Source organism: Taudactylus pleione, unplaced genomic scaffold (assembly GCF_031769625.1).
Source record: "Taudactylus pleione unplaced genomic scaffold, aTauple2 ptg001896l, whole genome shotgun sequence".
Lineage (NCBI taxonomy): Eukaryota > Metazoa > Chordata > Amphibia > Anura > Myobatrachidae > Taudactylus > Taudactylus pleione.
Genome location: NW_028286293.1, coordinates 67,281 through 94,264, shown reverse-complemented (window position 1 = coordinate 94,264; position 26,984 = coordinate 67,281). Strand labels below are relative to the sequence as shown.

At 41.5% G+C, this 26,984-nt stretch overlaps 2 protein-coding genes across 3 annotated transcripts in view; one reads left to right on the top strand and one right to left on the bottom strand.

The window, feature by feature from the left end:
• The window catches only part of GTF2E2 (general transcription factor IIE subunit 2), a 52,883-nt gene that overhangs the window by 18,900 nt on the left and 6,999 nt on the right, over nucleotides 1–26,984 (bottom strand). The window contains exons 2-5 of the mRNA XM_088465182.1: nucleotides 22,002–22,162; nucleotides 5,743–5,834; nucleotides 3,906–4,013; nucleotides 521–703 (exon numbers count right to left, since the gene is read on the bottom strand). Of these exons, the coding sequence (XP_088321308.1) occupies nucleotides 521–703; nucleotides 3,906–4,013; nucleotides 5,743–5,834; nucleotides 22,002–22,158 (540 nt within the window). The 5' untranslated portion in view covers nucleotides 22,159–22,162. The remainder of the gene's footprint in view (nucleotides 1–520; nucleotides 704–3,905; nucleotides 4,014–5,742; nucleotides 5,835–22,001; nucleotides 22,163–26,984) is intronic.
• On the top strand, nucleotides 7,671–17,784 carry SMIM18 (small integral membrane protein 18). 2 transcript variants are annotated; one of them, XM_088465177.1, is made up of 2 exons: nucleotides 7,671–7,713; nucleotides 15,901–17,784. In XM_088465177.1, the coding sequence occupies exon 2, from the start codon at nucleotides 15,927–15,929 to the stop codon at nucleotides 16,215–16,217; it is 291 nt and encodes a 96-aa protein (XP_088321303.1). In that variant the 5' UTR covers nucleotides 7,671–7,713; nucleotides 15,901–15,926; the 3' UTR covers nucleotides 16,218–17,784. The 2 variants fall into 2 exon arrangements, with proteins under 2 accessions (XP_088321303.1, XP_088321304.1); XM_088465178.1 differs by lacking the exon at nucleotides 7,671–7,713 and adding an exon at nucleotides 7,960–8,024.

Below are 26,984 nucleotides of genomic sequence, written 5' to 3'. Positions count from 1 at the left end.
ATTATAGTATACATAAGAGAAGGAATAGTACTTGAGGGAAGAGAACCCTATTCGTGAGAGGCAGACATGAAGGGGTGACATACTGTAGATCACAGGTTCTCAAACTCGGTCCTCAGGACCCCAAACAGTGCATGTTTTGCAGGTCTCCTCACATAATTACTAGTGAAATAGTTAGCTGCACCTGTAGATCTTTTAAAATGTGTCCTGCTGGGTGACCTGCAAAACGTGAACTGTGTGGGGTCCTGAGGACCGAGTTTGAGAACCACTGCTGTAGATGAACCAACTACAGGCAGCTAAAGCTCCACCCATGAGTCCTAATGGGATCTGATACAGGTGGAAAAGCTAGGACTGCAGGAGTTTGACACATCAGTGCACCTGCATACCCAGAAACAGGCATTTTTGCACTGCACTTGAAAATTTAATAATCATCATATTACAAAAAAGTTATAAAAAGAAACACTGGCTACAGGTCATAACTCATTATGTGAAAGCCACATTACAATAGAGAGGAACCAGATACCTTAATAGCTTTCTGTGCATTGGGAAGTCCTTCTTCTATGTCTTCCAGCAGGATGCCCCCAAGTCCTCTCTGATCATGCTTGTCCAGGAGTCTCAGAAGTGCCTTCTTGTCTTTTAAATTATACTTCGGTTTGAAAGCATATCTACCATCACTTATTTCAATTTTTGGGTTGTTTACCAGAGCCTAAAAGAGAACAGAAAAGAAACTTCAAAAACCAGATCAAATACATTCACTGGTTGCACAATATATGCACTACCGGTCAAAGGGTTTACAACACTCCCATTTTTCCAGTTTTTATTGAAATTTATGCCTGTTAAAACCTCTATGTACTTTGAAAATGAAAGCATACAAGATAAATAATGGGAGGAAAAAAATAAGAATAGAATCATGTTTAAGAAAACAACCTAAATTTTGACTCCTCCAAGTGCTTTCTCCAATGGTTGGTCAAATATTGTATGGGATTCTTCCCAATACTTGCAGAAGTTCCAACGAACTTGCAGGTTGAATTGGTTTCACCCTTCTTTCCAGTTCATCCCGAACCAGCTTGACTGAGTTTAAGATTGGAGGCTGTGCTGGCCATTCCATGATTTGAACCCTACTGTTTTGTTCTTTTCCTCGAAGCTCTGACACAGCCTGCAGGTATGTTTTGGGTCATCATTTTGCTGTAGGATAAACCCTTGTCCAATGAGACCAGAGGGTACTATATGGCACTGTAAAATGCTGTGGTAGCCCTTTTGGTTCCGGATGCCAGTTTTTCTATGCAGGTCGCCAATTTGAAATTCAACAAAAGAGGTCCAGACCATGACATTTTCTCCTCGATGTTTGGCAGTTGGTGTCACACAATGAGGAACCATACTTTTGCCTACTTGATGGTGTACAAAAACCTTGTGCGATGAACCAATGATTTACATTTTTGATTCATCAGTTCATAAGACCTTCTTAGTCTTCAGTAGGCCACTAGCAGTGCTTCATGGCCCAGGCAAATTGATTTTCCATTGCTGCAGAACAGCTGTAAGTTCTTAACCCATTAATTGTTCCCTGAAAGAGACATTTTTTACAACTTTGAAATTAAAATTATTATTAAGTTTCTGCTTACCTCTTACCTTTGTATCACTTCAGGCTATCCAATCAACTTGAATAGCTTACATTTTATTAAAAAGTGGAAAAATGGGGTTATTTTAAAACTTTTCCAGTCTGTCTTGAAATAAATATATTTTTTAATACAGGTGCACCACCGTTTCCCGGCATGACAGGACGGACCCCTGCAGGGTGCCAATAATATTAAATCTATTACTATTATTATCATCATCATTACACCCAATTCACCAGGGGTGTGGGGAACAGACTTAATGATATGGGCACTAGGGCTGGGTATAACCAGGAGGGGGACCGAATACATTTCCTTCCGGGCCAGACCCCCTCCCCCTCCTAGTGATCTAGGGCTGGTTGGAATTATGTTGGACAGATCTCCCCTCTATGATGGTTCCACCAGTTCTAGCTGGACAATACTAAAAAGACTAGTGCTGGGTAGAGGATTTTTTGTTCGGGGGGGGGGGGGGTTGTTTATTTGGCGGTAACACCCACACTATTTGTCCTCCCAATATTTTCGCTACCAACCTAGGTTCAAGGCCTAGGGATAGATATCAATTTGGGATGGGTGAGTCTACGTCATTGTAATTTTTCACAGTTTGATTTTTTTCATTAAAAAGCCTACATAGACTTGTGCAGTGCTTTCTACAAGTGAGCTTGTGAGAGGCAGGTCATTTAATTTAATCTGGTTTGAACCCACAGCTTATTGAATCTAGGTTTCCTATGCTTATATTGGAAAACACAGTAATAATGCTTCGATAGTGAATTGTTTGTCAACAAAAGCCAATATCCTGACTGTAAAGGAGAAGAACTGCAAAGACTGAATAACTGGTAAAACTTAACAGGTGAATTGAGTATACAGAAACACATTAATGGCATTTATTATACAAACAGAAATTTAAAGCAATGTTATGTACCATGAAAGGTCAATAAAGCTATGTACTATGGGCCCGATTCAGACCCACTCGGCTCCGTCGCGCGCATGCGTGAGACCCGCATAGCGACGGGCAAGCCGTCGCTATGGGTCTCGCTACAAAGGGGGCGTGCTGTCTATGTTGAGTGACAGCACGCCCCCTTTGGTGGGCGTGCCGGGGGCGTTGCTGCCCAGACGGAGGCGTTCCCATGGGAACGCCTACAGTCTGGGGCCGGCCCCACTGACATCACAAATGATGTCAGTGGGAGTGCTTTTGGCTCTGATAAAGCCAAAAGCACTCCAGGGCTTGCGTCAACGAGACCCTACCACAAGGGTCTCGTCACAAGCCCGATGGTCGCGATGGTCTTGACCATCGCGACCATCTTTTTGGCTGCTCGTTATAGCTGTGGGTGGTCACCCACAGCTATGCGAGCGGCCGGGAGGCCGCTCTAAAAAAAAGAGAAGGAGGGCACTGATTCAGAGCAAGCGCTCTGAAAGAGCGTCAGGCTCTGAATCAGGCCCTATGTTAGGCAATGTGAATTGGTGCATATAGAAGTATCATTTAGGATCCAACTGTCAGTACAGCCAGTATAGTCACTGTAAATGGTGTGATTTCCACGAAAGGATGGACTGGTTTGAGAGAAAATAAACTCAAATAAAACAATGCAAAAGCAGATAACTATTTTTAGAGCTGGAAAATACTATTAATGTTTTTAGAATGTACTTGTCATATGCAATCTACATATCAGTAAAAAGAAGGACCTAAGAAGAGAATACGTATTTTCCAACAAGCAGCTCATGTGGAGATCTACAGATCAATACTGTGGTTTTCTAACCAATGCACAAGAGATCAGAACGAGGGTTATTCCTGCACAAAGAGAGGAGTGGTCTACGCCTGCAGGGTTCTATTCAAATGAAATACTTTGGCCACAAAGATTTGTTTTATTATTATTATATAGAAGGAATGGAACTTGTAGGAAATCTGCACAGTCTTTCAGTCACACGATTGCTGATCTGAATATCTTTTGTGCTACGAAAACCTGGTCTTTGAAGCAGTGTATAACTCATTTTGAATTATGAAATACATAAAATCTGCATGTAATTATGCCTATTTAGAGTGTAATAGTGGAGATGTGTGCTTTTTACATGAAAGAGGGCTATTCTGTGAGGAAATAAAGCACTGAGCACGAATGTTGCTAAAAAGAACAATAAAGTAATTAGAATTTTGTTTGCTGACATTCGGTTCATATTAAAACACAAGGCTGAATAATGCTGAGGTCACGTTCTCATTTTGGATGTCTATTCTGATAAATAAGTGATTACAAGCTTTCCTGCAGCATATAGGTAGTCACTGCAATGACTGGTAATAGGTGGGACCCTTACCTCAGACATGAGCCATTGCTTCTGCTTGATCCCAATGTCAAGGTGCTGTGTTTCATCCAGTATTTCCTCCAGTGACAGCGGATGTGTGTCCCCTCGCTGGTGCCGTGTCTGCATAAGGTACCATCTTACAGGTTTAGTCATTTCTCTGCTATGAACCTTTATATTTATATGTACATCTGACTTGCAACTTTTAAAATTTTTCCTGAAACCTTCTGTGCTTTCCATCCATCTATTTACATCATCGGGGAGTGTGGCTTATTACCTTTGTACTCACACAATAGGCCCTGCCTTCTGCATTGGACACATTAGTACCCAGAAGGGAGCTTTGTGCTGTATTCAAGGGCAATGCAAATAAACAAACCTGATTGAAGATATAAAAGGCATACAAAGGGGCATTAAATGGTAAAGTAATATTATTTAGCAGTGTTTATAAAAGTAAATAAATGAAAGTGAAAGGTGCACTTGAGCTGTGAGAAGAGCGCTGCACCTTGTTACCGTATAACAAAGGCCCTGACACAGAGATGCATGCAATATCCATGGCAGGCGCAGTGGAGCGATTTGTTGCTACTGAGCATGGACCAAAGTCGCACTACACACGCGCAGTGTTTACTTTACTCGCAAAGTGAGAGAGAGGTAATCTGCTTTGGGGAGGTAACGTAGCATATTTTCTCAAGTCCGCTGTGAACAGAATCGCAGGCATGACAGGGATTTGTGTCCACCTTTGAATCATGCCCAAGTAACCAAAAAAGGTGGTAAGCTCTAACTACGTTAGTCATAGTGACTTCCCAACTCCTGCACTAAATGTAAAGCTGGTAAACGTGTTCTTCTAGTATCATGTGTTTCAATTGGAAAAGTAGTATTTACAGAAAAGGAATATTGTATCCCTTGTGATTTAGGGAATTATGCTTCATGCAAAGTCTATCCCTTAAGGTGACTATCCACTAGATGACCTGAAAGACTGAATGACTAGCATTCAGACCTTCAGGTCGCCGAGGTGCGGTGCCCACACTGAACGTCATTCAGTGCAGGAGTCCGACCTCCTATATCTGAACATGCCAAACCTTATGTCAGGTTGACGGGCATGTTCCTGTAAGTAGTCGGGGTCGTCAAGGACCCAGCGTGCACGCGCATCGCTGGTCCTTGCCGGCTATCCATTAGACAACTTTGTGAACAATGCGACCAATACCTCCTGGTTTTGGTCGGATCGTTCTAAAAGTCGTGTAATGGATAGGCCCATTAAGGCTTATTCTTCATTTCTCCCCCCTTTTTAGCTTTTGCATATTGTGCCTTCTTTAATGTCTGCTTTCATATCCTATTACCCAATGGTGGATACAGAAAAAACTGAGAGGGAGCACCATAATCGGGTAGGGCAGTACTAGTGGAGGGGGTGATGTAAAGTCGGTAGCCACACGCCTGCTGTGAACATAGGCTTGGCCTGTAGTTGTGGAGGACACAACCTCATTAATTGGTGACCTGTGATATTCCAATACAAAATATTTGACCTTGCGGTCCTGGCGCATACACCTAATGCTGCCTCACACAACTGCCAGGTGTGACATACTGATATTCACACTGTTATACACCCAGAGCATCGCAGTGACCGCCATACAATACAGAAAGCATCCCAAGGACCCCTATACAGTACATTGAGCATATTGTGCTAACTGAGAGAATATATATATATATATATATATATATATAATTACATACATACACACACATATATATATATATATATATATATATATATATATATATATATATACACACACACACACACACACACACATATATACATACGTATACCATCTCTGAAGAAAAATATATACATATTTACCTTCATGTAGTTGACAATTTTTGCAAGAACCCCGAACTTGTAGTTAGAGCTCCCAGAGAGACCCTTGAGGTTAAATGATCCGTTACTGCCATCTGACAAAGAAGCATAAAGTTTAGTCTCCATAAACACGAATTGTGTAGCCATGTACTACCTTTATTTATAAACATGTGTATTATGCATCTTATGAAGAAGCACACTGGCCAGCGCACAAAACTGCAAAACTCTGAAAGTGAGCTGCGATGTGCGGAGAGGTGCACTTGTAAATATCACATGAATAGTCCAACCTCATGAACTTCAATTTTTCTACTAAAACACTGCTCGATTTAGACAAATTTACGAGTGAGGGGGCATTGAGGCTCTATATATTACATGTCACTGTGTGTATGTGAGACACTGCTCGCATGAGCCTGCCAATGCACTTCTCAGCTAAATTCTGGCAGGGGTTACATCCCAGCATTTCCTTTTAATAGGATGCACGTAAATGGAAAGGAGCATGTATAAGTGCACTTTGCCCAACGTAAATACAACATTCATACACACAAGTAAGAAATGCTGAATTTTAGGAGATACTATGAAATAGCCCAAGAAAGGGTGTTTCTCAAGTGGTTTAATATTGGACTGGATTCCAATCTGATGTTTATACTTTTGCACTAACAGTCTCTTGAGATGTATCCTGCTCCCCATAAACGTAGGCACACAGCAAACCATACTAACACAGTTTCACGTTTGGACAGATGCCCCCAGAAACTAGAAGAGCGCTAGCCAGACAATAGGCCTGATACAGAGATGGACGCTAATGCGATTGCAACTACGAAAATAAACAATGGGTGCAGAGATCAGCCAAGCATTGGGGCGCCCACTGCTGCCATCTCATCTGTGTGCAACTTAGCTTACCAGCATAAATATCGGTAACAATGACGCACATCGAGCAGCCCTCTTGCCCTTGTGGCAGGTCTAACAGCCGCAAATACTGCAGCTCTGCTCGCATGCTGAGCGCTATCATGCAGCGAATGCAATCGCAATGGTAAATTTATGCACGACCATGAAAAAGCGTGCAAATAGTCAGGCACGCCTGCGTTTTTCTGACCACGCCCGAAGGCTGACCACCTGTCACTCACTTTGCCAGTGAAACCTCTATGTGGACATAATTGCAAAATAATCGCGCCACATGCATATTGTGACTTATATGCATGCGCACTGGCAAACAATCGCTCAATCTGTGTAAATATTGCCATTGCGTCCATCTCTGAATCAAGTCCAATATACGCATACTAATGCAAACCAATGAGCATCCAATGTGTACTGTACAAAGTTGAATCTGTACAAAAAAGCAACATATTAGTTGATGACTACTGTGAGTGTCTTTAATAAATGGACAGCCTGGCTGTAGATAGATTTATATTCCACTAATCTGCTATGCACGTCAATGAACGCTATACAGCGTCCAAAGTAACTTGGGGCTAGCATGCATGTACTGTCCTAATTGTTTTCCAGTAATTCCTGACAAGCTAAAATGTCTATTCACACTTTGGTCAGTAAAGAAAATAAACACACACAAAACATATGGCATTATTATGCAGAAAGTAGATAACTCATAGCTACCACACAGAATTAAACAAACCCTTCAAATTTACCAAATCTATTTTTGAACAACAAAATAAACAAATCCCAAAGAACACGGATTGTACTAAAAAGCTGTAGCCCATGCATCTCCTCTCACAAATTAAGAAACAAATGCATTTTAACAGAGGGCTGAGAAGAAGACAAACACCCCCAGAAAAGCAGCACAGACACAGCAAGCATCCCCTGTGGGGTTGCTCTGTCCTTTGGGTGGAGGGATGTGTTGCTAATGAAGCAGTCTGCTCGCTGCATTCTGCACTGTCCAATGGCAGCCAAGCTCTGTCTCAGCTACACTGTGCTGAGCAATCCAGACACAGCAGCTCAACAGACCCTGGCAGCTTCTCGTACAAGGTAGGTTCAGAAAACCACACATATTTGCTATACGTTTTATCCAGGATTGTGCAAATGGCAGTCATTCTGCCTCTTGTTTGGCTGCAGAGTGACTGTGCTGCTGTGGGGAAGGGTAAATGAAATATTTAGCTTGCAGCCGGAATGTGGTCCCTTTCTTCCCTAGCATGGCTCACGCCCCGTTCAGTCAGTCAGGCGTTCAAACATTTCAACATATGCAGGCTTCAGAGTTCATCATAAATGCCATAGAGCAGGATAAAATAGATGGCTGAGAGACCTCCTCCAGCTCACAACAGATTTACAGCACAGCTGAGGTATGACAATTCTACATGATCATGGTACAGCCTCTAAATACAGTTATGTCAGCTATTTAGACTGATACATTGCTGTTTGGATGCTGGCAGCTTCTTTTTAAGCCATTACACAAAGGTTATTATATTTCTGTCTGGCAGCATTTAAAACTACAGGATCGCAGCCGACCACAAACATATGTTTTCTCCATGATGTGAGATATTGATACAATAGTCTCCCTCGCCCTCAAATCCTATTTGACTTTATTGTACTATAGCAAGTAATAGATCACTGTGATGTTGTCAAATTGCAGTTGTATCCCCCCACTCCCCAGTGAGCAGGATGATGAGGTCTTATCTCAGGAAGTAGCGTTTATTCAGACCTTTCCTTTGTAATATACTACAGAGATCCAGAGAGTCAACTGATGTCACATACAGGGTACAAATCATAGACAATGCACCATCAAAAAGTTACACTATCATATACCATGACTGTTACACCAGGGCCTTGCTAAGTGGAACTGGAACAGCAGCATTACAAGCGTTGGTGTACAGTACTCCTAGAAGTGAAAGTAACGTCCAGTAGCTTAATTAGAAAAGGGAAATACATGTATTGTAGCTTGGAAGTTGCAGGGTAGAAAAAAAATTATATTTATTGTCCAAGTGCTACGTGTTTAAATGTGAATGCTTGTTTTTGTTTTCTTGCAGTTTTTATTGTGAGCTGGAGATTAAGATGAGCTTTATTGTCTTATCTTCTCTAAATGTGTGCATATATGCAGCCATATCAACATTATTATATATAGTTATACAGTTAGCAAGGCTGAACAAAACAAAAAACATCACGTTCAACCAATTTATCTACACAGTGATAAAAAAAAACACCTAATCCAACTACTGAAATACTAGCTCCATTGGTAAAGCATTGCACAGCCTGATTCAGTCTGAGTGGATGCCGTCCTATCACAGCACTAGGCATGATTATCTCAAACAAATTAAAACAAATGTACCTATCGTTTCATACAGTGTTTCTTTAATTTACTATTGTGCATAAAGCATATTTATATTTAAACATAGCTTAAAATAGGATCTGCTCATCCATTTTGTGCAAATAAATGTCATTTTGCCCACATAAGTATTAGTCCTAGGTAGCCACAGCCAGTCTAACAAAAAAATGGGTCTCACGGGAAGATATCTAACTACTATGCAAGGCTGTACAAACATGATGGGCCTGCATAAACAGCAAATACAATAATTAACGGTCAGGTTAATTGTAGAACTGTAATTAAATGTATTTTACGTTCAAAAGCACTTCACTTAGAAAAATAAATGAAACAAAAACCAATCATATAAGTGTCTCTTTTAAACAAACTATATTTCCAAGTTTTGATATTTACGATGTTAATTAGGCAAGGGGAATTATTGTAAATAGGCTGATTGGTCACTGTAAACTGCTTCTGTGTCTGTACAAAGAGCAAGTCTGTGATAGGTAACAGAAGATGGCCATTAAATATAATTGGGGGGGATTTTTTGCTCCTCAAAAATAGTCAATGAGACTGGTCCCATGACTGTACCTGATTTGTTTGATGTATGTACAGTTCTGCACTTCATAGTGTGAGAAAGGGTTGGGGTATGGGATCCCGGCAGTCGGGATGCCGCCGGTCAGAATACGAAACGACATCCCGACATTAAGAATCCAGACCCCCTTAAGGTAAGTACCCTAACCCTCCCTCAACCGATGCCTAAGCCTGACCCTCCCCCCTTAGTGCCTAACCCTAAATCTAACCCTCCCCTAACCCCCGATACTTACCTTTGGGGTGCCGGCGGTCGGGATTCCAGCGCCGGTATTTCGACCGCCGGCATCTCGCGCACCGGGACGATGACTACACCCCGTGAGGAAGTATCTACCATCTCAGAGGAGTATGATCTATTTTAGAGTGCAGAGTACTGAACTGACCAGAATCCAACATAACAGCTTTATCCTCAGGAGGCACAATCGAAATTACACTGCATTGTCACTGTCTAATGGAGACATATACATTAATGTTACACTCAAAGAAAGCTAGAAAACATAGTGCTGCCTAGTTTTCACAGGACATCAGTAATCTTTTAACAGAAGTATCTTCAATCACTATGTTGTATATCAAAGCCAGTTTTTCTGGGTGAATCAATATTTGGCAAACAACATAGAGGAGTTCAGGAAAATGTGTGATTATCAGCCTACCGTAATAGGCAAATATGGGTGCAGCCAAACATCACGGTGATGTTTGTGGCAAATCACCGGGAACTGAATTGCCCTCTGAGTATTTTGTCATTCTGGTACATATAAGTGTAGCGAGTATAGGAGTTCCCGGCTCCGAGGGCTCATTCGCACCTATTCAATGTTAATGCGTTTTACAGCCACTAAAGCTTGAAAATCATGTGACGTCATAATAAGGACGGTGATAACGATTATAAACTAAGCGGTATACAAGGCGAGAAAGAATAGTTGCAACTAATGGACTAAGGGCCTGATTCAGACCCGGTCGCAAGCGCTGAGCGCTCGCAACCGGGTCGATGTTTGCCCACTGGGCATGTGCACGACGGAGCCGGCTCCGTCGTGCGCACACGCGAGACCCGGCTAGCGACGGGTGCTCCGTCGCTCCGGGTCTTGCACCAAAGGGGGCGAGCTGTCGATGGTGAGTGACAGCTCGCCCCGTTTGGTAGGCGTGGCCGGGGGGTGGCTTCACAAACGTAGGCGTTCCCAAGCGAACGCCTGCCGTTTGTGGGCGGCCCCACTGACATCACCAGTGATATCAGTGGGAGAGCTTCCGGCTCTATTCGAGCCGAAAGCTCTCTGGGGCTTGCGGCCACGAGACCCTACCACAAGGGTCTCGTCGCAAGTCCGATGGTCTTGACCATCGCGACCATCAACCTGGCCGCTCACTATAAGCTGTGGGTGGTCACCCACAGCTATGCGAGCGGCCAGGAGGCCGCTCAAAGAAAAAACAAAAAAACGCCCCGATTCAGAGCAAGCGCTCTATCAGAGCGTCCGGCTCTGAATCAGGCCCTAAATGCGACCCATGACCTGGTTTCAGAGTGCTTCAACTGGACAGTTCCAAAATCCAGATGGTCATCTAACAGACTGCGAACAGATAAAGGTGTAGACTTTTCAGTAGGATTTAAAACAGCAAGTTTTAAAAGAGCAAAACAATCAGCGCTTTAAATCCCATTGAAAAGTTGCCGCTTTTACTAATTTGCAACCTATTAAATTTGTCCCAATGTGCGCTTTATTATAGTTAATGCAGATAATTAGACACAGGTACATAAGTATCATGCACAAGCATTTTTTTTGTTTCAAAACTTATTTAAATTGCTTTTTAGAAATCGCATGAGTTAAGAAAAGCAGACAAATTAAGGCAATGCAGCCATCTGGCTCCAGTGATTTTTACATACCTAGAAATGGCAAAATGTAAAGCCAATAAACAAAGCAGGGCCTGGAGAACATGCAATAGGGAAAATAAATAGTTACTAGGTAAGGTAAAGTGAAATACAATGCTGATATCCGAGAAGATGGGTGTTACCAATTCATTATTTAGGAGTCTTCTAGACATCGCAGAGAATAGTGTTAAATTCAAAGAAGCTGCCGTTTAGCATAAAAAAAAATAAATAAATAACCTGGCACAGTACTCCAGAGATGACATGCAAATCCATAGCTTGCTGCAACAACCACAATTAATGAGAGAAAACTTCATTTTCCAGAACGAGCTGAAAATTCAAAGCTGTTAACAGCCTGGAGGCTCTGAAATATATGGCCATGTATAAATAATTAGATGCGCCATAGTAAAAAAATATACTCAAGTAGGATAAAAAGGACAACGCAATAATACAGCAGTGCATCCAATTAACAAGCCCCTGAGCAGACAGTTCAGTGATGTGAGAGAGTGGTTATTAAAAAGAATATAACAACTTTTTTCCCTTTTAAAAGGGCAAGGCTATGTCAAACCTAGCTTTAGAAGCCTATGGCCCTCATTCAGAGCCGTTCGCTATTTGCGGTCGTTCGTTTAAAAACAAGGGGTGGCTATTCAAATGATCCGTACGCACATTGCAGTCTGTTCACACCTCTAAGTCTGAACGAGCGAGCAAAACATACGCTCGTTTATTTGTTAAAAACGCCCCCTGGCCGCTCACACCATACGTCATGTCCGCTATTTATTAGATTAATCGAGTACATCGACCAGCGTATGAACTGCTCGCTATTCTTGTGGTTGGTGTTTGCTACCACAAATTTGCGAGCAGTTCTGGCTATAAAATAACCCAGTGACGTGGACAATGACGCTGCTGTTTTAAATATACACACCCATAAAACGCCCGTTTTGACCTTTAAGCACACCTGCGTTCGGATCTCCACTCCCCATTTTCAAGCACCTTCCCCTGTTACCACCCACATACGCCTCATTCTGTCACTCAAAATAGCAGGCACTCGCTATATAGCGTACAAACGATTTTCGGCCGCACTGACTGGTTCGCGCATGCGTACTAAAAACCGTACGCATGCGCAGATGTGCAAACATCGCTCGGAACGAGCGTACTGCCGCTAACGAGCGGCTCTGAATGAGGGCCTATGTACGCAATGAATGATTCCAAGGTGTTGGACATAATTAGAGGTGTTGTGTGTCCCAGGTTCCCATCTCACTGTTGGATCTCTCAGATTACTGAAGCACCTACATTAATAGGATTAGTGTGGATCACGCAGTTCTGCTGTAACGGATTAGGGGGAAGATGTATCAAGAAATCAAGAAAGTGGAGAAGTGGACCATAGCAACCAATCAGCTGCTACCTGTCATTTTATAGAATGTACTTGATAAATGCTACCTCAGAGCCGATTGGTTGCTATGGGCAACTTTTCCACTCTTCACTGCTTCATGCATCAGCCCCTGAGTAACCAAAAGAACAAATTATGTGGTGTCAAATCAATTTCAAGCGTCATTGGTACTCCAGTTTTGTTAATTAAATTTGATACCGTGCATTTGTACATAGCGCTTTGATTATGCAGGACCATGTACATATCTAACTGTAAATATAGGATATTCATTGGCTACTGTATTGAACACAATGCAGATTTATTTATCCACGCTTGACAGACATTGTATAAGCTATGTACGGTATATAAATTGAGCAATAACTTGGTAGGGTGGTTTGGATTTACCTATACATGGGAAATGCGGATATTAGACTTCCATGAGTGTTTTGAAACACATCTCATCACAGCAATGAGCCCAATTGCCTAAATAACCAGATATGTTCCCAATTTATCTTCACATGTAAAGGCCAAAATTGGGGGTGATGCAAGTGCCGATACGGATGATGACGGGTGCGGCTATGGATGGAAAAACAGTGGACAGAGAAGCTTCCATCTTGAAGCCGCACGTAACCTGGAATTAGCATTAGGTAGTAAATCAGGCTTCTGCTACATCACAGACACTTTAGGCTTAAACTCAGAATCAGTTCCCATATGTGGCCAGCTGCAGTTTTTATTTACAGCCTCAACCTATGGTGAAGTCATACGAATTGGCTTGTGGAGCTGGAGTTCAAGGTTTAACACTTTGCATCTTCTAAGCCGTTTCTGTAAAAAATGACTTATTAGCACTAGCCACAGTAAGAGCATTATTTTAGCTGCCAACATATTAAAGCAATGATAATGGTTTTTGGAACAAAATTATGATGGCTGCAATAATAAGATTTATGTTTTGCATCTTTTACAGCCATAAATGGGTAAGTTTCAAAATGTTTAGCTTAACAACATATGCAAACACATCTTTTGGAGCAGATACCATTTCCTACACCCTATGCTTAGACCAATTTATTCCAAAGACTTAACACATTGGGCATTATGCAGACTTTGGGTTATATTTACATAAGGTTGATTTTCCAAATCAATCAAAATCGATCATCATCAATGTTGTGTTTCTGGCGCTAAACCAAACATTTACTAACAAACTATTTTTGATTAGGTTTTTTAAGTATTAGTAAATGTGTAATTTAGCCCCAGAAACCCAACATCGATGTTGATCGATTTTCATCAATTTAAATTGCCTATTAGTAAATATACCCCTTAGTAGCAAATAAAAAAAAGAAGCAAATAGCACTTTGCTAATACCATGTTAAACTGGGGTGTGGATTGAAAGATCTACAGTAAAAATGTATACAATGTCTAGATAGACACCAGATGTTAAATAGTCAATAGGCTGACAAAGATAAAAGGTCAACACACTAAAGGTAGATGTGTAAAACTGCTCGACACGAAAATGGTTTACACTTTTTTTTGTTTTCTAACCCTAATGTGGTCGGGGTAGGTGCCTGACCCTAACCATCCAAACTACTCTTTTGTTTTCTCCCAACTCTTCATAAGCCTCACAGAGTTCAATATGAGCCAATATTAATGGCAAGTGAAGTGTAGCAGGAAGGCAATTTGTCCTTTATTCCATTACAGGCTACAACCACGGAGACCAACAAAGTAGATGTTGAAGGAACCAGCTATGAAAGTCAGGACTTAAAATAAAATTTTATTTTTATTGGTCCGTAGTTATAAATCAGAAGTAAAGTAAGAAGCATGCCTCAACAGTTCCAGAAAGGTAGTAGGACGGGTTTGGTACGGGATGCCGGCGCTCGGGATCACAATAGTCTGAATCCAGATGCCGGCATCCCAACAGGGTTGAAATACCAGCAACTGCTGGTAAGTACCCTAACCCAACCCTTAACCTCCCCCCTAGTACCTAACCCTAACGCTGTGAAGATGTATCCACATACATCTAGCCTCTTTGCGCATTAAACATCCCTTCTTCAAAATTCGTTGTCTTTGCAAAGCAATGTGAATAGGACGCACGAGTAGCTTCTGCTGATTAAAATGATATGTAACATGCCTATATTCTATGTGCGACTGCTTCTGCATTTGAAATGCTCCATTACGGTGTCACAGTCACTGAAACATAGCATTTTGCATGCAAATATAACCGCAGTCGCACACAGAATTTAGGCATGTTGCATATCATTTTAATGTCACTTTGCAAATACGACGCATTTTAAAGAAAAAAGTCTACAAAAAGAGGCTTGGTGCTAAAGTCTCGCACGGCACTCATGCGTTGTGTAAAGCAGCTTGTAGTGCTCTGAGGATAGGTGTATGTGGAGGACACATCTGATGGCATTAGTGCAAACATAGGTCTCTATATACAGAACTTTTTTCACAGTGGTTACAGACAAGTGGAGGACTCTACTGTGTTCTTCCCAGGAAATGTTGCCCGTTGGATGGCATTAGGAAGTAGCTGGGTGGGGACAGTGTAATACTTTTTGAAATCAGACTGTCCTGTCCCTTTGGATGCTATGAAAGTCTTGTCAGAAGCCTCTCCTCTCCTTTTATATGCAGACATCTTTATGTCCAATGTATGGGCACGGCCCCACCAGCCTGTTGCTACTATTTTCATTGGTAAGGTCTTTCATATGGCACTGCATTAAACTCATTTATTTGAAAATTATTATTTTTTACTACATTATTCTTTATTATTTTGTTTTCTGTATTGGTTTTCCAATAAAAAATTATATTCTAATAATAAAAAAATGTTGAAGTCGAGATTAACCATTTTAAATAAAATATTTTTTTAAAGGCTCTTGCAGATATGTATTGCCAATTACTGTCTGGCACAGATATAATTGTGTAAAGCAATCCACGCTTTACAAGGGTAGATGTCTACACTGTCTACCCTTTCTCCAGTGTTCCTGTCGTCCAAACCGCACCCTGCCTCTTAAAGACGGGAGAGGTATTACTGTTATTGTGCCTGTTGCAGTAACATATGTGCAGCTCACATTCAGTCCCTGTGCCATGACTTTGTGAACTAGAAATAAGTATTGCTCTTCCTGTTTCTTACAGCTACTCTCTGAGGAACCGTAATCAATATGTCATCTCTTAGTTCCTGGAAAAACGAAACAACCTTGATCCAGCCGCAGATTGGGTTCCAAGTTCAGAAGATCTACCCATTTCACGATGGCTGGAACACTGCCTGTTTTGTTATCCTGGTATTGTTTATCCTGACTGTGCTGTCTCTGGTCCTGCTGGCTTTCCTCTATGAAATGCTGGACTGCTGTTGCTGTGCCAAGCATAAGACAGTAAAAGACCTAGAGAATGAGCCAAACCCGGTCAGAGCTCTAATGAGCAGCATGAAGAAGCGGAAAACAGAAGTGGTGTAGCATCAGAAGCGGCACAAGATGACTGGTGAATCATTTCAGAGGACAATCCGTGAGCAGAGGTCACCTCTCTTCTGCTTACTGTAGCACATTCTTCTCCTTAAGCCACCCATACTATATTCAACTCTTCCATGTGAACTGGTTAAACATCCTCCCAAGTGGTCTTACCAATGACTATTCCTAGTTTTGTTTCAATTTAAATGATCATAGTAGAATATAATGCATCGCCTCTGCAATTATTAAAATCCTGTTATTGCAGGATATGTTATATTGTGTTAATTTTGTGAAAATATCTTTTAAAAAAACCATGGACATGAACCCTACTTATGTCTAAGTATTGTGTCACAGTAACAATCCAACTGCTGTAACAACAACAACAACAACAACAACAAAACAAATCTAATCTAGAGTTAGCAAAACACTATATAAACTTCTGGTCTCTCTTAAAAAAAACACATAAATGTTACTTAAGACTTTAAAGTAATTTCTAGAATGCACAGAATGTTTCCACATTAACAAATGAGCTGTAACATCTGACAATTTAGTACATGTAAAAGATAAACACTTTAGAACAAAAACAGCCAGCAAAAAAAAAAAAAAAAGTTTGTGGTGTCGTTAGAAGGAAAAGAAAAAGTAATGCATTGTATCAAATCAATGTAAGATAAATTGTCTGCACAATTAGATAGAGAGATATAAGCAGGAACATAATTTGGCAACAATTAAATCATACATTATGAACTGTGGCACGTGACTTGACTACTAGTATATGTTTGACTGACTTTCAATCTTTTCGGTAAAAAGAACCACATATATTTAAATGTAACTGCATTTTGTGACTTACATTGCACCGAAAAGCATCAATTTGGCTACAAAAATAATTCTTTAACAGAGAACCCCTTTCAAGATGTCCTCAGTACAAGTTGTTTAATTCTAATAACTATTTGCATAAAGAATCTGTAGAGTACAGTGCGCACAGCTTCTGATTAAGCTATACACTGCAATTACATGACAACTGGCCTTATTCAGAAGTGGACGCAGTGTACACAGCAGCTGCGTCTTTGGATGCAGCTTGTGTGTGTAAATATGCTAATGCTATTGTGTAAATAGACACCTCCTGCAAACTTCTGTGATCCGCTGCTGTGTCCAAGGACACAGCAATCGGATGATCGGCAAAAACATCGGCCATCTGAGTAACCCTCAGGTTATGCAGGATGGCTGTTGTTTTCACTCTACCGGGTCCAAGAAACCTGTGTCTGAAGACGGTGACATCGGCACGCCACAGTTTTGTAATGCTGTATCTTGGGGACACTGTGAGCGATCTCGCAGATGGAGACATGCACATTCGCAGTACTGATCCTGAGCATGTGCACATCTCTCACCATAGGTGTTGTACACAAACCCAATGTTTTGCGTACAACACTGAATCAGGCCCAATGATCACATGCAAGTGAGCGTCAATAAAAATATTTTGTACTTTAAAGTATTACTTGTTGTGGTGTTTCGCAATCCTGTAGTGATCCACTAAAAGATAGCATTAATTGTAAAGCCCAGTGAATATGTTGACACTATCAAAATAAAGGATGATAATGACAAAGTATGCGAGTGTATACATTTTATAGGCTTCTACATATTGCACTACTAGAAATAGCTTATAAGATTTACAAAATATTTAAAAAATCTGTGAGTTTGACGATGCATCTTAGTGGGACGCTTTAGTGTTTATTCCATACAGCAATGCCAGTTACACATAATGTATTGTTCAAAATGCCCCAAAAGAATAAGTTCAGGGGTCATAAAACAATAAGTGTCCAATATAAGATACAGTGACAATGTGCACAAAATGCCTTTATTACAGTGACCTCATACATCTAGCCTCAATACGCCAAGCAGCCCGACTTGCCAGACCTGAGCGAGCCACCACGTCCCGTCTAACTCTGGTAGCATCGGGCATCTTTTTTTGCCGAAAATGCGTCTAAAGCTGGGTACACACCTTACTGATATATCTGCAGATGATGGTTGTTCATACTCACTTAAAAACAATCATCTGTCATCTGGCCGCGTGGAATTGTCGCGCCCCCCTCCCCGCGGCCTCTGTGTACGTGCGGCTGACCGCCTGTGCACACAGCGCGATGCTCCAATAGATCTGCAGATATACTGGGCATCGGCTGTGCAGCACAGTCGACACCATGTGGCTGTGAAAGCGTTTTGGCAAAGAAAAGACGCAAACAAAGTGCTAGCAGAGTCTCACAGACCCAGGTGCGCAGAGATTAGGTTTTTAGCGCAATTGCGGTAAAGATGTTTAAGGACACATCTGTACCTGCTCTTTAATAAGAAAACAGTTCCCTGCAATATATGCTTTGAGAAAATTTTAAGAAATTGAAAACAACAACAATGTTAATTATGTGGGCAATTGTACAAGATCTTAATCAGACCATTTTCATTATGTTGCCTCTCCTACCAGCCCTCATGCTGAGCACTTGAATGCTGTATTTATCCACCACCACTGGCCCTGAGAACACCGGCCAGAGTTTTTTCTGCACATATATAAAATCCACAGCAACAAACAGGTAGTCTCCTAGATGGAGGGTTTCTAGGTTTGCACCACACAAACTTTAATACTAGCAATCCACACAAAACCAAATGAAGGGCAAGCTGATGTGGTGGCTATGAAAGCCTGTGTCGGGTGATAGGGAAAGGTCATTTGGTTTGATCACATTCAGACACATGATTGGGGACAAACTCTCCAATGCTGCTACAGTGTCAGCAGAGAAGCAACTGCGGATTAAAATGAAATATTATCCTGTGCGAGAACTGAAGACCTGCTGAAAACAAATGGCCTCCTGGATATCTAGAACTTCTAGACAGTGCAAGAGTGTGTACCCATGTTTATGCAAGTCTCCTGATGTTGAGTCAACAATGTAGGAAATTGATAATCACTCCCACTCCAATTGTAATTTAATTCATGGGTCCAGAATTGAAGAGCCCAGGACAATGTAGGGAAAGAATGGGACAGCATGTGCTCATTATCTATCCCCCTAGCCCCTGGTCACTTGGCACTTACCAACCTTGAATTTCCATAATTCCTATAATCAGAGTAGAGTAATGTGCCATACAGCTCAGCCTTATAGTGTTTAAAGCATTTTTTTTCATTTGTTAGTGTCAGATAGTTATTTATCACCTTTTTGAACATGATACAAGGAGTAATGGGGCCCTTCTGGATTCTGCTAAGGAAAGGGCAACAGTTAAGTGAAAATGTGACACTAGGGTATAGAGACCAGCACATGTAATGGCTGTAATTGCAGAGGTTCCCAAACACGGTCCTCAAGGCACCCCAACAGTTCAGAGATATCCATGGTTGAGCACAGGTGGTTACATCAAATTGACTGAGGTACTAATTAACTCACCTATGGTCAAGCATGGATATCCTTAAAACCTGGACTGTTAGGCTACCTTGAGGATTGGGTCTAGGAACGTCTGCCTTAAGATACAGTTAATGCGAAGTCTGACTATGAAAAATCAGTTTCACCAGGACTGCTACCAATTCCCTGTCCTATGTTCTAGTGAGCAGTAACCCAGAGAAAGCACTATGCAAAGGGCTTGAGATTCCAAAGTAGGTCTAGAGAGAACAGTTGGGTTGCACCCTGTGAAGTGTGCGCTGTAATATATTGCTCAAACATTTGAAAGGGACAAAGTTAATTTAATTGAGCTGTAACTATATTGTAACTATCTTTTACTCTCATTATGCTATTTCATTGTAACTCCTCACCTAAGTAAACTATTTATAACTAGAGTGTTTACTTTCTGTTGTCATTTTTGTCTCGTGTGTACAGTAGTGTAAAACCACTACTCTGCAAACCATTTTGTTACAACCTGTTACCAAGCCACTGCAGAAACATCAATGCCCCTTCTATTCCTTTAACTACAAGTTTGCTGTCATGGTAGCAATAATGATTTGAAATTGTTCCTCAAGAGACAATGGATTCTCACCCTACAGAAACTAAGGGCTAAATTTACTAAAGTGAGAGTTTTTAGAAGTGATTTTTAGAAGAGATGTTGCCCATAGCAACCAATCAGATTCTAGCTATTATCTTCTAGAAGATGCTAGTTAAATGTTAAATAGAATGTGATTGGTTGCTATGGGCAACATCTCTTTTAAAACTCACTTCTAAAAACTCTCGCTTTAGTAAATTTACCCCTAAATGTGCTAAGTTTAAACTCAAAATATTACTTTCTAAATTTAATTTTGGATGGAAGGTGCAGTGTTAAATATATGTAATTAAAAAAAAATAAAAAATACATTTACAAATTACAGTGAGTTTCTGATTTGTTCCAGATTATCAACCAATCTAAACCTAAAATGTATGACCTGGAGTCTGCATTAACTGAGAAGCAAAGTTCTGTTCTGTGCCTATTGGAACGACACTGGATGGAAACATCCAGCATACAGTAAATACTTGCTGAAGATATTCAGGATAGTCACTAAACTTATTTATTTCTAGAAAGAATAGCAAATAATGGAGCTTTTCTTCTTCCTAACAAGGAACATAAGTCAGAACTTTCTCTGCAGCAACCATCATCTGGAGATATAGAATAGACAAGATCACCAGTTATATTGCGGAGGTTTGCTGCTGTCATCTAAGCTGTTCCATGTGTTTTTCCACAGTGAATGCAGGGCTAACTAATCCAAGGTTAGTTAATGAGGATTCCATTATGAATGTCACTGCCATCATCATTGCTTTCCCCTGCCGTGCATATTTCTGAGTTTAAAGGAAAAGTAATTTACAATGAGCCAGCACTTTTACAGTAGATTAAAGCATGGCTCCGTACATGAATGGTTTCAGAAATGCACAATCTAAAATGCTCTACTATTGCCTGTGGGTAAATTCTAGGTCACAAACAAGTGAATCAAACGCCTTGGCATGGACTCTCCACCTCCATAGGCAGCCTAACATTTACCACTAATGTCGCTCTGAATGTTGTAGTAGAAGAGGTCCAGATACATGCACGTATAACATACAATGGTGGACATTGCTGCAAATTGTTCTATAGCCAGACATTTTATTTTTTTAAACTGTACCACAAAAATGATAGACGGCTGATTGATTGCTCATCTACCTGCAGAAAAATGTCCACCAATACATACAGTAATTATGATTAGTCGTGCCGAAAGACTGTCTTACATGTATTTTGTGCACATACTCTCCTTTAAACCTTCATCAGATCCAACTAGGTTAACAAAACAGTATCATCTAAATGGACCAAAAACAAGCACCACACTACTATGCTCTTCTTATAAGAGAAGAAATAGATATATTTACATTGTTGAGTGGATTATAAAGACAACCTGTCCCCCATATAGCATGTCCTCTTTTGTTAGGTACAGGCCTGGTCGATTAGAATGGTAATGGTCCAAATTAGTAGTCCAGCAAGCATGACAGTCCCAGCCAATATTTCTTCTGTGCTCCGTCAACAATCTACACCAGTGTTTCCCAAATCCGATCCTTACAGGTCAAGTATTTAGGATTTCCTTTATCATGCACAGGTGACTGGTCAGTATTTTACCTGTTTCCACAGAGAAATCCTAATAACATGAGCTGTTAATGGGTGTGAGGCGTGAATATACGGGGAACACTGATCTACACCATTAAGATGCACTGGCATACAGCAGGGAGATTGGGGACAGATGGACAACACAGACCTCTCACAATGACTGTACTACCAGTCTCTATCTTACCATGTACCAAGATACTTCACAGTGATCATAACCAGTGTATAAGAAACACTAACCTGAGCTCTGCTTGGAACTGGATGTCCCACCAATATCAAGTTTAGATTTTTTTTTCTTAGAAGACTCTGACGAAGCAGAAGAGCGTTTTTCCACAGCAGGGGTGCTCAAAGCTCGCTTCTTAAAAAGCTCCCGATCTCTCAGGAGAGCGGGATCCATGGTGCTGTATACAAAGATAGTTTGAATAAAACTATAATTTTTCTTTGCTACAGTACAGGAATACACTACAGAAATAAAATGACAACTTTGTGATTTTACTTCGATTTCACTTACATTTCAAAGTCCCAATCACAGTTCCGATACACACCTATACAATCTAACTTGTGATCTTCAACCCCCATCTGTCTATATTATCTGCTGAAAAGACACAACAGCAGTGCTGCCGCTGGGGGAGTATGGGCAGAAGCATCAGACAGATTGGTTGTAAGTGCATAGACACTACACTTTTTGTCTGATACTGTACCATTGTATGAAAAATAAACCACACATAAAACCTGATCTTTCAATGCAATCAGTTATCTTCCAAGAAAACATGTTCGAAGGTGCATACACACTCTTAAGATATCACATGAATGGGTCAGGAGTCAAAAGAACAGCCCGACAATAGGTCCACTTAAAGGAAAGGAGCAATCTGTCACAGAGATCAGATTTGTCCGTCACGTGTTATGGTGCATACACACGATCAGATTTTTTCTTCAGATATGGACGATAACGATTTAAAAATCGTTCAGTCGTTCATCTGACAAATCTGACAAGTCTGACAAATCTGACCGTGTGTACGCTCCATTAGTGGTGTTCTACAAGCTGTTTTTTCTGCGATGAACAATCCTTGAAACAATTTTATTTGCCTTTCCTAATGACTATATAAAGGCTAACTTGGACTATAAACACAATTTATTTATGGAACATCGTAACTACAAGTGGTAATCATAAACAATAATATTTACTGTTTTTTACAGATATTTTCAATACATTCATGTATTTGTATTCGGTCATGTGTGTTTTTAGTATATGTTTCTTTTTACTATTACATTTTTTTTTTGTTTGCGAGAAGCCTTGATCTAATATTTTATTTTCAGTCAAATAATACCATTACTATTATATATATTTATTTCTGACACCTATAGCGCAGTTCAACCTGTGTATGTTTGGTTTAATGTGTGTTTGAATTGGGCCAACTCGTTACCGGCTAATTGGACTAGCAGCACATATGAAAAAGTTGTTAGGTAACTAACATACTATAGATCAATGGTTCTCAAACTCAGTCCTCAGGACCCCACACAGGTCACGTTTTCCAGGTCACCCAGCAGGTGCACAGGTGTATCCATAGGGTCCACAGAGATACCATGGGGTAATGTGGTTGGAGAGATCCAGGCACCAAACAGTTTTAGCTTACAGCTCCCAGGATGCCTCGGGTCCTCCTCCATATATACCCCACCCCCAGCCACAGGCCTTCAGTTGCGTAACCAAGCCTAAGGCAGGAGAAGGAAGAACAATCGTACACCAGAAACACTCTCGCACAAAATAAGGGAATCCGTGACCGAAATAAAAATAACCCATAGAAGCCAGGTGAGTTTAGGGTGGATGACCTGTGGACCCTATGGACCTCGAAGAAAAAGAGCTATCAAGGTGTCTACCATAACTCTCATTTTCTTCTTCAGGGTCCATATGGATCCACAATACCATGAGGATGTCCTAAAGCAGTTCCACCAAAGGGTGGGGGACGCTTCTGAGCAGAAAGAAGTAATCACAAAAAAGTTTTGCCTATTGCCGCTTTTTGTCCATTCAGAACTTGTCTACAGATTTAATTCCAGGCGGAATTCGCCTAACCGGAAACTCAATGCAATGTAATAGGCAAAAATGTTTCTCGAATGAACAGCAGGTGAAAAGAAGTGCAAAATATCTATTTTGGGATGCAAACATGGAAAAACGACCCAGAACCTTTGGGACAGTCCCCCAAAGGACAAATATGGCAAAAATATATACCCCCCCCCCCTAAAAAACACCCCCCCAAAAAAACTCATTTTTGGGGCGAAAAAAGTAAAAAAAAAAGGTGGGGGGGGGGGGACAAGCAAAAAAAATAAAAAAATAGCGAAATAGACTTCTTTGGGGTCTGCAAGGATGGGTAAGGTGTTTTTAGGAATGCAGGTGCATGCAACAGGTGCGTTTTTGACTTTTCTTTAAAAGTTCCCTTTAGAGACATAAAAATTGTGCTTGCACCCAATTTCAAGTATCTCAAATTTGACTGGACTACTGGTTTTCACCAAAAAATACTTCTTTATGCCATTCTTCACCACTTATGCAAAGACGCTAATAAGAAGCCATTAAGACAACTTAAGAACTCCAAACACTTTTATTAGGGCTAGTAGTACACATCCAACATTGATTCCCTATGTTAGTGCATCTTTTCTTGGGGTACAGACTGATTTCCCCAATTCTGATAGTACTTTCCGCCTGTTCCGCATTCGCCGCTTTCTGTTTTCGCCTGTTTTGTAATTGAATTAGGCGAAAAGTGGGGACACACACGGAAAGTTTTCTCCTCTGAAACAGGCGAAGGAGGCGGAAAGTCGGACAGGCGAAACTTTTCCGACTTTTCGCCTCTGATTGAATATGGGCCTAATGGTGCGTACACACGAAGCAATTTAAAAGGATGACAATAACAATTATGTTCTCTTTCAAACCGTTCTTTTAAAATGGTCCCTACCAAATTACCTTCGATCAGCGATGCGTGGCCACGTATGGACGATAGCGATATGGTCCATCGGCCGTGCATGCCAGTCAATGTGCTCAATTTTGAGCAAGTTACTATAGGGACCCCCGATCGATGATCGCTATAGTCGGCGGTAAGTTGGTGGTGTGCTGGATAATCGATATTGATCATCCAGCATACCAGGGAGGGTGCATAACGATCTGTCAGTGATATCGTATCACTGGCAGATCGCTACGTGTGTACGCACCATAGGACTGCAGACACCTGTACTGTCAAGTCTGCTTCCCAATTGCGTACTCCCGGTATGAATATTGCCGAGCTGGCTGGAACATGACGTTCTGCCCAAATCAGAATTCTTGTCACTTTCTTCATTGCTGTGAGACTCTGCGTGCCTCCTTGATGATTGAGATAGGCCACTGTAGTCGCGTTGTCGGACTGAAGCAGGTCCTTTGCCATGATCAGAGCTCTGTATACTGCTCGCAGTTCCAGAATGTTAATTGGCAGATGACTTTCCTGATTTGACCTTCTTCCATGAAAGGTGTGATGACCTGTCACTGCTGGTGAGAAGCACCCAATTTGGAATCCAAAATGAGCGCCCTTTTTTCAGATGGTCCTTCTTCAGCCACCACAGGAGGGAGAGACGAACCTCTGGAGTGAGAAGGATCCTTTGGGACCTTATTAGATGATACGGTCCGTTTCACCGGGAGAGAATCAATCTTTGCAGAGGCCACATACCCCACCATGTCGAAGGTGGATACCATTGATCCCAGGACCTGCATAAAATGGATACCCTTCATTTGTGTAACAGCTTGCGTGCGCAATGATAGGGCTGTAATCTTGTCCTCTGGCAGAAACACCCTTTGTGCCTGAGAGTCCAGAAATGCTCCTAGATGTACCATCTGCTGTGTTGGAAGAAGAGATTAAATTTTCCAATTGATGATCCAGCCGTGCCTTTGTAGGCAGGCTATTGTCAATTGAAGATCGTGTTGTAAACAACTGGAGTCTGCGCCAATATCAGAAGGTCGTCCAGATATGGTAGTATTCTGATACCCTGATGCCCTAGGTAAGCAGTCATGACTGCCATCATTTTGGTAAAGACCTGAGGGGCCGTTGACAGACCAAAAGGCAGTGCCTGAAATTGGTCATGTTGCTGCAGGACAGCAAATCGTAGAAATCTTTGGTGGGATGACATAATAGGAACATGTAGATAAGCATCCTGAATGTCCAGGGAAATCATAAAATCCCCAGGCTCCATTGCCAAAATAATTGACCGGAGAATATGGATAAACCTGTTGAGGGTTTTGAGGTTCAGGATCGGGCGAAAAGCCCCATTTGGTTTCTGAACCAAAAACAGATTGGAATAATAACCTTTTCCCTGATACAGGGACCGGAATTATTACCCCCTGCCTACAGTAGAGATTGAATAGCCTCCTGAAGGACCAAGGCCTTGACCACATCTGATGGGGGATCTGTGCAAAAAAAAAAACTTCTGGGGGGGATGCCTCCTGAAAGTGAGGGCATACCCCTGAGAGACCACTCCTCGGACCCGGGTATCTGTCGTTGTTTGACGCCAATGATCTGCAAATTGAAAAAGTCAGCCTCCCACCCTGGGATCCCCCAGGAGGAGGCCCGCCCCATCAGGCCGATGCTTTGTAGCCCTGATTAGAAACTGGACGATTTGTCCACCCCGACCCCCCTAGTTTGTCGCCTTGTAGTTTTGCAAAAACTAGTCGGTTTGGAGAAGGAGTATTCCTTTGTTCTTCCCTGAGGTCGAAAGGGCCAAAAGAAAAACAGCTTAGACTTTACTGTAGGCGTGGATGGCAACCCTGTTGATTTTGAAGCTGCCAGAGGATATATTATCTGCTCCAAAAAGTATCCTTCCCTGGAAAGGTAAATTTTCCAGAGCCTTCTTTGATCCTGTATCTGCCTTCCAGGATCTTAACCAAAGGGTCCTGCGTGCTACTACTGAAGCTGCTGATGCTTTAGAAGCTATAATTCCAGCATCCACTGCAGCTCTTCCCAAATGGGATTCCCCATGCCTCCTTGGTAAGCTCAGTGAGCTGCTCAGATATAGGAAACTCCGTTTTGACCCCCTTTCGGTGGTGATTAAACAATGGAGCCTTCTGGTTCATCATCTTGAATATCTATGACTGATTTAATGGGAAGCAATCGGGGAAGCCGAGGGACGAAATCCCGACCGCCGGCTTCCCGACTGTATAATCCCGGCAAGTGTCTAATGACAGGCGTCGAAATCCCGACGCCTGTCATTAGACCT

Coding starts and splice junctions, on each gene's coding strand:
- SMIM18 (XM_088465177.1), top strand. CDS start 15,927: ATGTCATCTCTTAGTTCCTGGAAAAACGAAACAACCTTGATCCAGCCG.